Genomic DNA, 16,954 nt, shown 5'->3' with positions numbered 1-16,954 from the left:
CAAGCAAAATACAAAACAAAGACACAGGGTCAGATCATTCAAATATTGCATTATAATCCACAAGAGAACCAAAAATCATAATAACTGCTTTGATAAGTAGTTATAGTTCAGCATAAACATGTTTATACCTTACCTACACATTAGAAGGGCTGCAGTTCCCTGTTGTGGTCTGTGGCTTTGTAATATCCTGGCTGGCAACTGGCACTGTGCATTAAATACATTCATTTGACCGACTAGCCCAACCGATACAGGCTTTTTAAGCTTGATACAGATACCAATATTTCATGCCTTTAAAGGCTGATATTCTGATACATGAGCCGATATTTCTTTTGTAATGGTTTTCTTTTTTCATTCCAAACATGTTTGTTGCTAACAATGGAGCTGCGTAGTGTGTTCTGGTAGAAATGCTTTGCATTTTCAGTCGTCATTGAGGACGTTTCTCTCAAGTTGAATCTACCCCCAGTGTCTTCAAAGGGAAACTCAACAACCCCACACTGCTTGCATCAGTACTGCTTTCCCTCATTTGTTTCATTTTCACTATTGAACGTTATTTTCTTTCAACATTTAGTTATACAATTGAATTTGGCATATTTGTTGACAGTGCTCGTCTGCAGGAAGGAAAGGCTAGAAAGTCAAAGGGACAAGAAGAGCTTCAGCTAAGTTGTGTGTGTGTGCAGGTTTTTCTGGAATTTCAGTTAGTTTTTAGGTGCTTAATCATAATAAACACGAACACTAATTCTGTCTTTGGACGATAGCATTAATCCTAAAAGAATGTGTATCGCAAAAGTCAGACAAAGTAAGGCTGTTGGTTGTCACCACCTGAGAGCTCTGCGGTCACCTGGATGTGAGAAGTCAAGACCCTATTTATATTCACGGGGAAAATGGATCCTTTTTCAAAGCTGATCAATAATTGATGGCTGAGGCTACATCTAGAGCATATTTCACTACTTTTTGTGCTTATGCAACAAGCTCTTAGTGTATGCTTTTTTTCAGTTCAGTTGAATTCTCTTTATTTTAGGCCTGAAGCAATGCAGTGGGATTAATCTAGACCTCCCTGAGTCTGCTTCACCTTTATGAAACATCCCCTAAACTGCACTTTAAAGGAAGTTATTTTCAGCTCTAATCTCAGATGTGGAGGAAATGGATGGAGCCTGTATCTCGCTTTGCTGCATGTCCTGTTCATAATCGTATGAGGGCAAAGGTTATGTGATTGGGACTCCTGTGGAAGGATAGTGAAGCCAGAGATGATTGACAATGATGAGATATCATTTTTTTTACTCTTAATCCCTGTGACTTTACAGAGAATGCAGGGAAAATAAACCTCCTGGCCATGATTGCACCAGGCTAGACTGATAGCACTGATTGTAAGCAATTGTATTTGATACTGCTATGACCTAGAGCCAGTGTTGGGAAGATTACTTTTAAAATGTATTCCATTACAGAATACAGAATACATGCCCCAAAATGTATTCTGTAACGTATTCCGTTACGTTACTCAATGACAGTAACGTATTCTGAATACTTTGGATTACTTAATATATTATCATGCTTTTTACAACAACGTGAATGTACTATTGCTGTGTGATTTATTACTATTACTGAAGGTCCGCGACTCCGAACTGTAGTAAAGGGACCTCTGACTAATACGGCGGGGTCCCTGTCGGCTCGTAGCCGAAAAATAGCTTTACTTTGTTGTGTGGGTCAACTTTTCTTGCGAGAGACAGAGAGAGGCGTTGAAAGGCTGCTCCAACGGAACTTATTGTTTTCGGAGGAAAACACGAACACGGTGTACAGTCGAGTCTTAATAGCTTACTTACAACTGGGCTCGTCAGGCACTCTTCTTGGCTGCAGTGGTTATTATTATATTTACATGCTTCCAGCTCCCGTTTTTCCTCGATGACAACTCGTACCTTTCCACTCCCCTTTTTCTCCCTCCTCGCGCTCACAGACCCATAACGTGTATGGCAGTCCATTCTCCCTGCAACACGGACTACACTGCCCATGATGCTACATTCTTTAGAGCTATGCTTGTAGCATTCTGCCTGTTAGCTTAGCACAACAACAACAACAACAACAACAACGAAAAGGCGCTCTCTCACCCAGGAAACACACAGTCGCAGAGAGAGAGAGAGAGCGTCGCCCTGTAACCATGGCAACCGTAACGCTGCCGCCTGGAACAACAGAACGTAGCTGTCAAACAAAACCCAAACAGTCCTGACCCGCGACAAAATGAAACAGGAAAGTACCGCAGTGTAATCCATTTATTTCAACAAAGTAACTGTATTCTGAATACCACCTTTTTAAACGGTAACTGTAACGGAATACAGTTACTCATATTTTGTATTTTAAATACGTAACGGCGGTACATGTATTCCGTTACTCCCCAACACTGCCTAGAGCAACCATAAGGGCTTTGGTTAATCTGAACAGACATTTGTAAGAGCTGGACAGGCTATACATGATGAAGGTACTTAATCGCAGATAGCGCCACTAGTGGTGACTCCAAAATTGACACAGTTTCATATTTGTGTCTTCAGTTTGCTGAGTCTGTTATATACTGTAGCTAGCACATGAAATTTTACATTCATAATGTAGTTTTTAAAGGGAAATTAAATTCTGTCTGTCATTTTTTGTTTTTAAACTAAAACGATGCAAGCAGCAACCTCTGGGGCTAAAAAATCATCTCATAGATGTTAATAACTGTAGGACCACGTGTATCCCCATTCAACTTCCATGTTAAAGTTCCCGATTTTAACCATGTGTATCATTTAACATGTGCACAGACTACTATAAAAATATTTCTAATTTCTATTTGCAGTTAATAATTTTCTCATTCTTTTGGATACTTGTAAGGTTTAAGTTCGGGGCCATTGAAGCAGGGTTATTATAGTGAACCAGAACAAAAAGATTTTCTGAAAAGCTGAAACAAGAAAAAAACATTCTGAAAATGAACTGTAACTAAATTGAATTAAGACAAATATTGAAAATGAATCCCAAAATACAATTGAATAACAAAATGCTAAACTATAACAACTCTGGTTTGAAGTGTGTCCAAGATACATGTGGTCCAGGTTCTATTCCTCTGTTACTTAGCACTTGCTGTATATGCACATTACTAATTAAGCTTGCTAACATTAGCTGGGAACTGCCGAGCATCTCTAAATATGGCCATGGCCTCAAAAAAACATGACAGTTGGCATAATGCTAACATTGAAACTTCAAGATCCGGAGTTTTGAAACCACTGGGTAAGGTAACAGTGGCTACACCTATCTTTTATTTACGGTTTTTACTCTGACAGTAAAACACACACACACCCTTAAGACGTCTCCCTCAAAGAAAAACCTCATGGTCTGTGTTTGCCAGTGTTGTTGTTGTTGTTGTTGTTGTTGTTGATCACTGTCTTTTTTTAGATTATAATCCTTCCTCACGACTTGAATTTCAGCAGTGGCCTTAAGGCTATTGGACAGAATTCAATGCATGCCTTCAAATGTAGTTGGAAAATCCCCCGCATATTTACAGCGATCTAATTGTTTTTATAACAGTTGCACTACTGTGGAATTGGGGAAGAAGCGCTGCACACACAGACTGAATACTGACCTGGGCAGCATTTGATGCATAGCTAGACTCGTTTCAAACATATTTAAAGTATGTAAATGTGGCTCTGATGAAGAACACTTTCTGGGGGAAAGATGCCAAACAGCAGTTCCAGTTGATGTTAACACTGTTGATCTTCAGACAGAAAGCAGAAACCTTATCAAGTAAGGGGACAGAAATTATAAAACACAATCTATATTTATGTTTGCCTAATGCGTAAAAGGTCCTGGGTTTGAGACTGGGAGGAAATACTCCTCCCTCAAGGGAGCGGCCAAAAAAGGCCTCTTTCTATCGTGGGAAATCCTATTTTTATGGAAATGTGAGTTTTAGTCCTCATCCTTTTAACACAAAGTTTTAATTCCAGCTAGACAACTAGAAGTTTGCCTTGGATGCTTGTTTTCTGTCATCGGCACCATCATACTCTTAGCTGTTACAGTTCACCCTCTCTGTCGATGTGAAACTTGCTGCTATTGTTGCAGCTATGCAGAAATGCCACCACAGAAACTGCATTTGAAAGTCTAATATCAGTGCCAGGTCTGCCTGGAGCACATAGGGTTAATCCACACTGCTTTAAGCTCAACAGCTGAAGCTTAAATTTCACTGCTTTTGTCCCAGCAGGATAAAGAACTTTGCCACTGCTCTGGGAGGACACTGATTTCTGTCAGAACTGAATGATTCAGTTGTTTTTATCTTTACCGTCGCCTCTTGAACCTTCAGAGTTTGATGCACTGCCATTTCTTCCAACAATGAAATGGCCATTCAGCAGGTAGTTATGTCATCATCTCAAGTTGCCACAGATCATATTTTCTGCTACCGTAGCCGGCTGTCATCACACCGAGTTTCAGTGGGCTGTTGCTGGTGAGAGCCAGGGGGCTCCCTGCCAGACTAATTAAGATCCTGAATTAGAAACCAGAAGGCAACTGAGAGGCAATATATGCACCACTGGGGGCTGAATGGTTGCATTGCTCCTTTCTCTAGGGATCACAGGACATCAGAAAGCCTCCTAACAAAGGGGTTATGGATTTCAGAGTTAAATAAGATGGATAGATGCAGGAAATCAGGTCAGACGAGAGAGCTGGCACCAACTGGGACTATGTGTGTTTTCAGAAACCGAAGCGGTTGAGTCAGTGTTCTGTGTAGGTTTTGGCTCGTGCATCTTACAGCGATGTACCACGGGGTTGTCTGAGCAGCGTTCCTTTCTGATAAACAGCCCCAAAGCTTCCCATGCTTGTCAGCGCCCAACTAGAGAGCACTGCCAGCCTTTTTTCGTGCCCTCCTCCAACAGAGTCCCGAGCAGCGAGAGACATCCGATGTTATCAGCACTGCAGATTTGCCAGCGCTGCTGCCAAAGGCTTGTCTTATGAATTCACAGTGAAGTACCGAGATTTTTCTTTCTTGCCTTTTTTTATTGTCGTTCCCGTTATGCACACATCACAAAGCAAATTGGACTAGTAAATGTCCGAAAGACAGAATACAGAATTGGCTTAATTTCTGACAATGTCATATTTGTACAAATGTATAAAACCATTTCTGTGCACGCAAAAAGCAAAAACAGACCTTCGTCCTAAATGACTGAACATTTATGGTGTGTCATAACCTGCAGTGAGATTCCAGCCCTGCTGGAAGCTGCTCGCAGCTGTCTCTGACCTATTTATGAAGCTGATGGATGGAAGGTGAAAAGAGCCTTTGTGTGGCTGCCTTTTGTGTTTCTTGGGAAGGTGCTGATGATTTCCTTTCGGATCTTAATTGCTGGCGTATCCATCTTTGCTGTGCTTTAGATCCAGGACGAATATTCCTCTGTAAATGTTCAACAAATTCAGTAATTCTGATATAGGCAGGAGCATGTGGTGTTGTAGTTAAGAGTATTGGGGTTTTTCAAAGTGTTGCATTCATGCAAGCGGCTGTGGTTTTGACCTGGTTAGAGCTGCTTTAAAAGGGTCTAAGAAAGACGCAGTTCAGAAGCAAGGCTGCAGAAATCCTCTCCTCACACTTACCCTCGTTTACAGCAGCAGCGGCTGAATGCAGATGACATCACATCTTTTTTGTTTTGGCTTGACTGCGTGCTGTAAAGTTTTTTGTTTGTTTGCTTGTTTTGCTTGGGGTTTTTTGATGTTGTTGTTGCTGTGGCATAATGCTTAAAGCCAGAGGCATTTATTTAGCTTAGCAGAAATTGCCTAGAGGTCATCAGTTAATACTCGTTGAACTATTTAACAGCTCCAAAAAGTGCTGCAGGGCAGCCTCATTTTACATTATGGGCAAAAGCTTGATGGTTAAAGCCAAATTTGCTGATAATGGCGCAGTTATGTTCAGCTAGCTATAAAGCCAGGGAGTGCAGCAAATTAGAGTTGAATGTTTATGCTGATTAGCCTGGTGAGGTTTTCTCTACAAGAAGCTGATCGCACGGCAGAGAACAGAACAATGCGTTATAATCAGAAAAGGGATGTTTGTTTCGGTTTCATTCATGTGGTCAGGCATGCACGCAAATGCTGGTTAATAAGATATCTGGTAGCTGCTTGTTTACAGCACACACAGGCACCAGCATAGATTAATATTAATGATGTGTGTTTCTGATAAACGTTATTTCCTGTTGCTGTAAATAATAACCGGAGTATTCAGTACTCTCATCAAGTATATTCTGCTAAGATTAGCGCGGGAGTTGCAGGTTAAAGGTGACCTGTTATTCTTGTTATGGCTCCATTCTGTTATCTTTTCTTTAATATAACTCAGCATATGGCTTCGGTGTAGAGCTATTCAATATAACGATATATATCGGATGATGATATGAAAACGTCTATCGTTTCATCTTACGCTTTCGTTTGTTTCATGGTGTCGCAAAATAAACTGTTCACGGCAATATTTTTTCATGGTTTTGATGGTCGCTTTAGTGGCTATATTAATTTCTTAAAGTTCTCCCTTTCTCTTATATTTAAAATATCTACACTACTGATGGTCAAGTGACTGTTTTTATGCATTGTCGTTAGCAAGAACGACGGTAAAACCAGCGTGTGGCTCCGTCATCCGCTTGTTATTTTCCACATAAACCTTTCACAATAAAGCTGAAGATCCTGTTGAGATTTTTTAAAATAAACTGAGATGATGACAAACAGAAAGACCAGTCAAAACAAATCCAGGACCTTATTCCTAAACGAGGGGCTCCCTCTGTAGCATGGACATGGTTTGGTTATGAAAAGTCTGACACGGACCAGAAGATTGTACTGTGGAAATTATGCAGGAAACTGGACCCCATATCAGACTCAAACACATACACAAGAATCACGTGAAAGAGTGTGGAGAGAGTTTACGGATGAGAAGCAAAGAAGAGTTGTCAGGTGCTCCAAATAAACCTTAGACTCAAACGTTAAAACAGGCTTTTCCCAGCAGCACGCCGCGTAATAAATAATCGCAAAGAAAATGGCAGCCATTACAACTTGCATCTTAAAATGTATAGTTTCAAGCATCGCTCAAAACTAGACTCCAGGTACATGACGCCCAGGAAAACACGTCACGCAAGTCGAGTTGCCCGAGATTTACAGATTTGACAGAAAATGTAAATTTTTTGTGATATATATCATTGTCGGGCTGATAAATGTCTTATATCGGGATAACAGTCTTGTAACCTGCTTAGCTCGGAGGTTCCATGCGATTTAAATCTCACAAAATGAGCGATACTACAAGCACAGCAGAAGGGCGGTTTGATGCAAGAAGCATATACAGGCTGCTGACTGGACAGATTACACGTGCTATGTGCAAACCTGCATTCCAGCTATTCATCAAGGTACGATGCCACATGTGTACAACTTCTGCTGACTGGAATTCAGTGATGGGCTTTTGATATTCTTCATCGGGCATGCTCTAAAAACTTAAAATGAGAAGAAATAGTTCTAAAAACTCTCTTTTCCTGTGACTTGAAAAGATTCAAAGTCTGTGTCCCCCAAACTCAAGTGTGAATTTATTCTGAATAGTAGACTTTTTTCTTTCTTTCTTTTTTTTAAACGAATATCAACAACTGAGCTTAAAAAAAAGTGTAGTTCATTTAGTACAGCACCACAAACAGCTGCTGAAAAGGCAAGACTGTCTCAGACTGTTGGAAGTTGTAGACAATTATTAAACAACTGGTTGATTAATAATTTAAATGTTAGTGAAACCCAGGCCCCGTATTAACTGATGAATTAATTGTAGCTCAGCTTGTCTCGCCTTACTGTGTTTACCTGTACGCCTCAAACTCACGTACTGCTGTCCGACCCCACACGCAGACCAAGTCTGAGCCCCTCTCTAAACGTGTTGCGAACATGAGAGTGCAATGACAAAAAGTGAAAGGGTTTAAAATTCTGTTTGTGTTCTCACCTGTCAGCGAGGAAGATAAATTGTAAGCTATTCAAATGTTTTTATTTCAGGGACAGTATACACCCTTTTGCTTAAACATTCACACAGCAACATCAGTCACACACGATACTATCCGGATTAAACAAGACTGCTTCTGTTTCAAGAGTCGCAAAAGCATTAAAGTCATTTCTTTTTCTTCTTTTTTCCTTTTTTTTTCTGTTGTTTTGTTTTTTTTTACTAGTCAGATTTGGTGTGTTACCATGCCACATTAAATGAGCCTCCACACACTGAGCACAGCAGCCCTCAGCTGGGTGTGCTCCGGCTCCGTTGTGTGTGGCCTGCTGCAGTTAGAAACAGGTTGATCTTCTCAAACTAATAGTGGAGGAGAAGTACGCTTCACTAACATTAAGCACCTCCACCCAGTTACTCATTTTCAAGAATTTGTTCAACTAAATTGCATGCTTTAAACTTCATAGTTACCTCAAAACTCCAGGACGTTACTGAAACAAGTGAAGTGGTCTGTTACTTGAATCAACTACAAATATTTAACTGAATAGGAGTTGCGGTGCACAAAAAACAAATGTTGTGTTGTTGCATCATTTTTCACTAAGTTTTTAACTTTAACAAATAACAGGACATTGGCCCTTTTCTCGTTTTCATCTCCACAGTTTTGCTCATTAACTGCTTTAATCTTTTCGCTGCTAATACCGAGGCTCATACTGAGGCTGCTGGCTCTGAGCTCGGGATAGGTTTAGCTAACACTTTAGCTACTTTGCCTTTGTTGGCTTTTTTAAAATCTTCATGTTTATCTGGGTGAGGGTGATTGAAGTAGTTTTGTTGTTTACTTTGGTAAATACTTCACTTACAGTGAAGTATTTCCATGCTAGTTACATATGGGCATGTGGCTGAGTGTGTGTATGTTGTGCATGCTTGTAATAGGACCCCACCTCAGTTTACTGTAAGTTATATCTCAAACTGCCAAACCTCTCTTGGTTATCAGTGTTTTAAATTAATCATGGTCATGTGGGATTGGGGTAGGGAAGGCAACTCCCTTGTTATCTGAGTTTAGCAAAGCAACTACCTAACTCCTGATCTCTCCTTCCTCTGTTTGTGTTTTCTGCAGCAGGTTGGACTCTGCCCCCTGAGATGTTACTGAGCGGTGAGGATGGATCAAAGAAGGAAATCATGACGGTGACGAGCTGCATGCCACCCTCCAAAAACTGCCGGAGTCGCTCCAACTGACACAGATATGCCTCGCCTGCCCTCCTGATTCCTCTTGCCCAACTCTTTATCTTTCCCCCTGTCCAGTCAAAGTCAGTACAGCTCTTCCAAGTCTCTGTCCTGTCAGCATGGCTACACCTTTCCTGTGGAAACTGTCCTCTCAGAAGCTGGGCTTCTTCCTGGTCAGCTTCGGCTTCATCTGGGGCATGATGCTGCTGCATTTCACCATCCAGCAGCGAGCCAGCCATGAGAACAGTGCCGTGCTGCGTCAGCAGATCCTCGACCTTAGCAAGCGCTACATCAAAGCACTGGCTGAGGAGAACCAAAGTGTCATGGATGGTCCGTATGTTGGAACCATGACGGCTTACGGTGAGTAGTCGACTCGCTGACATGGCTGCTCTGATTTTAGCAAACAAGAGCAATCTTTCTACCTTTACTACAGAATCTTTGTCGCCAAATGTGCTCTTCAGCAAGGCCAGGATGCATGTCTCAATCAGTCACAAAATAGTTTGACACATGCTTCCAGAGCTGAACATTTCTGGGACATACCTGACAGTGCATGTCATCAATCAGTGTTTGACCTCTGGAGTATGAATCTCTGTGAGACTGCTGTGATTTGCAAGTAGTCTGGGGCACTTAGTGCTCACAAGGGGTGGGCCTGTACTTGGCGTTATACACACCCTTATTAAAGCTGCTTCCTTGCTTAGACCACAGAGTATTTGCAGAAGTGCAAATGCATATGAAACAGATCGTTTCCTGGTGCGTGGTATGTAAGAGCTGAAGAAAATCATTTGACCTGATTCTCTTGATAGTGCCCCCCATCTCCATCTTACTGATATCGCTCTCCAGGTTTAAGGTTGGGTATGGTTGGTTATTTTAGTGCTGTAAATGTGTCACTTTAAGTGTAAAAGGCCAGATACATGTACATGTTTAAGTGTGAAGCATAGCAAAATTCAAGACAGTTATTTTAGGCTGTTGGCCTCTGTTTCCACATCTTCTTTAAATTGGATGGAATAGTTCCACTTGTCTGCCTCCTGAACAGGTGCAGCATCGGCTCTATTTTTAAAAAAATGTTCGGGAGCTTTAACGTCAATACGGCTGCATTGGAGCATAATACTGTAATAGCACAGGTCCAGAAGAGCCATCAATAAGTTATTCATGCCATTAATAGACCTGTATGGCTCAATGGGAGGCTTCATTAGAAACCTGAGATTGGAATTGATTGTTCTCTAATGCCCAGAGAAACAACAGGATACAGTAGAGCTCCTGGAGATTAGGAACGTGAAGAAGGAGCCAGAGCGAGAAGAGAAACAAGTGCGCTGGTAGCATAGGGTGTCAAATTTCTGCTTCCCCCCCTTTTCTGACACGCATTAAACTGCTTTTGTTTATTTCATGTATTTCAAGTGCATGCAGAATGTGGAAAAAATTCAGGTCCCTACGCAAAACGTCTTCCTTTCCAAATTACTGCCAGTAATCAGGCTCTGCTTAAAACATTTAACTCAGCAGTGTCATCTGAGCTGCTTGGAGGAAATAAACTTCAACATCTGCATTATTATATTAAGTCATTATTATTGCTTGTTTGTGCTGCTTTCATTGCCCAGACTTGAAGTGCATTTGCATGGGACCTATCCTCCTGTAAACTCTGTGATTTGTTTGGGGTAAAGTGGTCTGAGCCCCATCCATAGATTTATTTGTAATACATCAGCCTGTCGTTCCAGGGAACAGATTCCTGTCCAGTTTGTTTTGTTCCCTTATATGATCGATTGATTTTCACACTGCTGTAGCAGTCTGCTGACCGGCGTCCAATATCCCATCACAGTCCATTTCAAGTCCTTGATTAGATAGCCGAGCACTGGGATCCTCTGTGCTTCCTGTGTTTGGCTTGATACAATTCGTAATGAGTTTACTGGGAAACAGCGTTTCCTCCTTTACCACCCATAAATGACCCATGCCATCTTAATGCATGTGGTTTTAATACTGTAACTCCTGAAAGCTGATTTGGGCCACTTAGTTGCTTTTAATGGTCAGGATAATTTTAAGAAACCCACATGTTGAGAAGCATCTAATCAGTGAGTCCAAGCCTTTTTGTACACAGCCAGTCGCTGAAAGATTTCAGGTATTTCTTTCTCTCTGCGGGTGTTTAAAAACATCTTCAGGGTTATATTTAGATTTTTAAAAATCCTGTGCTACTATATGAACTGAATTCATCAACAGGTAAAAGTGTATTTTTAGGAAGATTGAATTAGTGGGGGAGTACTTAGAACCACTCGTAGCTGATTTCCCACATAGCAAGAAAGTCCTGGGTTCACATCATCAGCCGGCTGGGGCCTTTCTGTGTGGAGATGTTCTTCGTGTGACTGCATGGGTTCTCTGTGGGTACTCCAGGTTCATCCCACAGTCCAAAAACATGCTTGTTAGATTAATTGGTGATTCTAAATTGGTCATAGGTGTGACTGTAAGCATGAATGATTGTCTGTGTCTCTGGATTGGCCTTGCATTGAACTGGCAGCTTGTTTAGGATGTAAAATACGTTTCACTGTATGAAAGCTGTGTTAGACTCAGCACCCTGTAACCTTAAATTGAATAAGTGAATGAGAAAGTGGATTTGTGAATTACATTTGAAATATATGGTTCTGATTGGTAGAAATCCCTTTAGTACAAGTATATTGAATTCCCTGTTTTGCTTCCTAACTATAATTTCTTTCAAGCTCATTTCTTCAAGCAACTTTAAAGTGGACATTGTGTTCCTGCTTTATTAAGTCTTCTGTTTTAGTTTTCAGTGTGTAAAATGTTTCAATTATATTTCAGTAGATTGCAGTCAACTGGCTTCGGTTATCTTACATCTCACACTTCAAGTGCATAACCCTAGCTACAGTGGCTGCTACAGGACAAACATGTTTTAGTTATCCAAGAGAGATCAAAACATTATAAACATGTCATACTCCATAGCGCCAGCTGGCGTGTTTCTGCTGCTGTTTGGCCTGGATCTGCCCCAGAGTCAGTCCACCGTTTACCTCAGGTGTCCATGCCAAGTGAGAATCGTCCAGCTTTATTTACTATGGAAGAAGCTTTAAAACTTAATGAAAGGAGTCTGATACAAGTTGAAAAGTTAGACAAGCTCACTTTTGATTTATGACACTGATACTCAAGTGAGTTGTTAAGGATAGGCTGAACTGTCAGTAGCGCTGCTGTTTTCTTTCAACTCATTCAATGTTTCAATTCAACGGCTTGGACAGTCTCGGTCGTTGTGTCCTTGGGCAAGACACTTCACCCGTTGCCTGCTGGTGGTGGTCAGAGGGCCCGGTGGCGCCAGTGTTCGGCAGCCTCGCCTCTGTCAGTGCGCCCCAGGGCAGCCATCACCAGTGTGTGAATGGGTGGATGACTGAACGTGTAAAGCGCTTTGGGGTCCTTAGGGACTAAGTAAAGCGCTATACAAATACAGGCCATTTACCATTTTATTTACCATTTATGATCATGCTAGTAGAAAATGTTAGGTCACTGCAAGTGCAATGAAAACTTCCCATCAAGTGAACATAACGTTATGAGGGATTGAGCAGCTGACAGGGAAAGCAGAGTTTTTCAGTCATGTCATCTCACTTGACCAGCCAGCGTCAGTTTTAAACCTGAATAAAAAGGCTGTTAGAAATGAATATGATTGAATATGAGCTTTACTCTTCCGCCTTTCCAAAACTGATCCATGGAACTGGTTGGAACGATCTGCTGTTACCATGTAGCTATCAAGTTATTGTGGATTTCTTTCATGGTTGGGAAACATATAAAGCTCTTGTGCTCTGTGCTTGGCCCGGCAGCCTCGGTATGTTGCTTTTCTTCGTCCTCTCCAGGATGGTAGGTCACCATGTGCTTCCCTGCTCTTTGCTACGGTCAGTCAGATGGAGCCCACTGCCTGGCTGGATTGAGCTTTTGGTTGTGGATGATAGGAAAGAACAGGGGTTGCTGATAAATGCTTTGGGCTTATGTTTCTGTGTAATCACTTCTTTTTAATATGTCTGTGAAGGTTCTCAGTCCTCCAGGTCATCACTTCACTTCTTTTTAATGCTCACGAGCCTAATGAAATGTCCCAGGTGATTGTGTAACCACATCATTGCCTAGTTTGACACTATTGTTTATAACAGAATGAATTTCACTATGTTTATTGCTGCAGGGTTTGTTTTTGCAAGTGCATCACCGTAATAAGAAGGATGGAGGCCGGCAGAAATGTTTCCCTAGGTGTGCCATTACTCATCCAGCTTACCTGGCAGCACATTTAATGCACACAACGACAGGTCAAAGCATTATTCACAGCAACACACAGCCTGATGAAGGTTTTTGAATCACAATCTCACATTTAATTATAGTGAAGCCTCACGTTTTACTATAGTAATTATAGTGACAGATATTACTTCCTCACTTGATAAATACTCCTATCGATGCTACTCTCCACATTTTACTATAAAATAAAGACATGATGGTGGTTATAGTCACTGATGTTTTTCATTTCCTACTAAGCAGATGTGCTGGTGTTTATTAATGTTCCTCCAGGGTCAAGGGCTGGGATAATCCCCCTAAAGTTCTCAAAGTATTGCAATTTAACTTTCTCAGCTCATGCTATGATCCAACTCGCTAGTGCTGTGATCGAGATTCCTCAGAAATCGGATGTCGTAACCTTTAGTGCATTCCAGAAAATGTCCAAAAAACCCAAACAAACTGAATTTGTTATGGTTCTTACCTGCAGGTGTTGTTGCTCAACAGAGAGGGTATAGCTACTGCCTCTTCCAAATCTAATGATATATGGAAAGTGGCAATTTTTATGCATAGAGTCTGATTACATAGTCCACCGGCTTTGTGTAAGCTGGGGCTGTTAGTTTTCTGGAATAAAACCAAAACAAAACCAAAAAACAAAGGATAAGATCATTTGAATACGCTTTAAAAAAAAAAGGAATGTTAACTGTATCCTAACTTCATCAAAGCAGTCTCATCTTGACTCGAGGTTGAAACAGTTGCTTTAACAGTTTGGCAAATCCCATCAGCATCAGACCTAAAGCAGCCAACTACAGGGAGTGCAGAATTATTAGGCAAGTTGTATTTTTGAGGAATAATTTTATTATTGAACAACAACCATGTTCTCAATGAACCCAAAAAACTCATTAATATCAAAGCTGAATGTTTTTGGAAGTAGTTTTTAGTTTGTTTTTAGTTTTAGCTATTTTAGGGGGATATCTGTGTGTGCAGGTGACTATTACTGTGCATAATTATTAGGCAACTTAACAAAAAACAAATATATACCCATTTCAATTATTTATTTTTACCAGTGAAACCAATATAACATCTCCACATTCACAAATATACATTTCTGACATTCAAAAACAAAACAAAAACAAATCAGCGACCAATATAGCCACCTTTCTTTGCAAGGACACTCAAAAGCCTGCCATCCATGGATTCTGTCAGTGTTTTGATCTGTTCACCATCAACATTGCGTGCAGCAGCAACCACAGCCTCCCAGACACTGTTCAGAGAGGTGTACTGTTTTCCCTCCTTGTAAATCTCACATTTGATGATGGACCACAGGTTCTCAATGGGGTTCAGATCAGGTGAACAAGGAGGCCATGTCATTAGTTTTTCTTCTTTTATACCCTTTCTTGCCAGCCACGCTGTGGAGTACTTGGACGCGTGTGATGGAGCATTGTCCTGCATGAAAATCATGTTTTTCTTGAAGGATGCAGACTTCTTCCTGTACCACTGCTTGAAGAAGGTGTCTTCCAGAAACTGGCAGTAGGACTGGGAGTTGAGCTTGACTCCATCCTCAACCCGAAAAGGCCCCACAAGCTCATCTTTGATGATACCAGCCCAAACCAGTACTCCACCTCCACCTTGCTGGCGTCTGAGTCGGACTGGAGCTCTCTGCCCTTTACCAATCCAGCCACGGGCCCATCCATCTGGCCCATCAAGACTCACTCTCATTTCATCAGTCCATAAAACCTTAGAAAAACCAGTCTTGAGATATTTCTTGGCCCAGTCTTGACGTTTCAGCTTGTGTGTCTTGTTCAGTGGTGGTCGTCTTTCAGCCTTTCTTACCTTGGCCATGTCTCTGAGTATTGCACACCTTGTGCTTTTGGGCACTCCAGTGATGTTGCAGCTCTGAAATATGGCCAAACTGGTGGCAAGTGGCATCTTGGCAGCTGCACGCTTGACTTTTCTCAGTTCATGGGCAGTTATTTTGCGCCTTGGTTTTTCCACACGCTTCTTGCGACCCTGTTGACTATTTTGAATGAAACGCTTGATTGTTCGATGATCACGCTTCAGAAGCTTTGCAATTTTGAGACTGCTGCATCCCTCTGCAAGATATCTCACTATTTTTGACTTTTCTGAGCCTGTCAAGTCCTTCTTTTGACCCATTTTGCCAAAGGAAAGGACGTTGCCTAATAATTATGCACACCTGATATAGGGTGATGATGTCATTAGACCACACCCCTTCTCATTACAGAGATGCACATCACCTAATATGCTTAATTGGTAGTAGGCTCTCGAGCCTATACAGCTTGGAGTAAGACAACATGCATGAAGAGGATGATGTGGACAAAATACTCATTTGCCTAATAATTCTGCACTCCCTGTACACTGCACTGATTCAAATTTAGTTTGAAGTCAGATTTGTATATGTGTCAGGGTTTTTACAGAGCATCTAACCTTTTACATGCGGAATATCACATTGAGCTCCATTTTTCATTAAATACAGTAAAGTGAGCACAAACCTTTGAACATTTTGCTCTGTCAGCCGTGACAGTAGAGCACAGAGAAACATGGCAACATCAAGAATAATCCCTCGACCCTAAGTGTCATTACCAGTGACACTTAGGAATTTTAAAATGTCAGCTATGTTGGTATCGCATATATTAACATTGCATAAATATCAATAGCTGTACCTTTTTGTCTAGGTGTCTGCGTGTGCCTATTTAATACTGGTTCCAGTACTCATGCTTAATGCTAATAAACACAATTGGTAAATTGGTACTGGCTTGCTCAGGTAAGTCTGGTTTAACTGGAGTGACCATGGACAGTGTTTGGACTCTTGTTGTGAGGAACATTTAACATATGCACACTATAACTTCATACATCTGTCACATAAGCTAGAAGTTTCTATCTTTTGCTCTCCTATTGGAAAGACGTACCAAATGAAATTTTAAACAAGTCTAATGAATCTCTGTGTTATTCGGCCTGAAGTCAGAAGGCACAGGGCTCTGTTTCTGGGGTGAATATATTATGTTCGGCCCAATAGCTTGGCATGGCAAAGCTTTCTGTTTGGGTTCTTCCTGGTGTCACCGAGCTGCTCTCTGTACATCTGCTCCTCCCAGCATACCTCGGCTCGTCCAAATCAGACAAATGCTCTGGCCTTTCCCTTCACACGAAACATACTGGTGGTGCTGTGCCAGGCCTCGTTGTCCTATTGCCAATCTGTCTGACGTGATGAAAAATGGCGTGTTAAATGCAGCATGGCGCGGGAAAAAGTGGTGTTTACATGTGACAGACAAGCAGCAATTACCATCTTCTGAGTAAAGCAACCCTGAGTCATTTTGGATTAGTTCAGTAGATATTTAAGCCAATATACAAATAATATAACTGGCTATGGCTTTTAAGAGTATCTCAGACCTTTTCTCTCAATGAAAATTAGCAAGCGTAGGCGTTTTCTCTCTGTTAACTACATAACATGACATTTAAACTGTCGCTAATATTCATTTGTGTTCCTGATGTTGCTGCATTTAAGTTATCTTTATGTAACCTCTCTTAGCTTTGCTGGCTAATATAAATAACAACTGT

At 41.2% G+C, this 16,954-nt stretch overlaps 1 protein-coding gene across 3 annotated transcripts in view; it reads left to right on the top strand.

Annotated features, from left to right (window-relative positions):
- Nucleotides 1-16,954, top strand: part of mgat5 (alpha-1,6-mannosylglycoprotein 6-beta-N-acetylglucosaminyltransferase) — a 110,707-nt gene that overhangs the window by 6,902 nt on the left and 86,851 nt on the right. For 2 of the 3 annotated variants that reach the window (XR_006054804.1, XM_042224486.1), the window contains exon 2: nucleotides 9,042-9,508. Coding sequence is in view for 2 of the 3 variants with exons in the window: in XM_042224486.1 (XP_042080420.1) it covers nucleotides 9,268-9,508 (241 nt within the window). In the remaining variant the exon portion in view is untranslated. The remainder of the gene's footprint in view (nucleotides 1-9,041; nucleotides 9,509-16,954) is intronic. The other variant, XM_005933928.3, reaches the window with a different exon arrangement.

The sequence above is a fragment of the Haplochromis burtoni genome, unplaced genomic scaffold, assembly GCF_018398535.1.
Source record: "Haplochromis burtoni strain Fernald_Lab_line unplaced genomic scaffold, NCSU_Asbu1 Contig_139, whole genome shotgun sequence".
Lineage (NCBI taxonomy): Eukaryota > Metazoa > Chordata > Actinopteri > Cichliformes > Cichlidae > Haplochromis > Haplochromis burtoni.
Note: the sequence above shows the minus strand (reverse complement) of the source record. Positions and strands in the feature narration are given on the sequence as shown.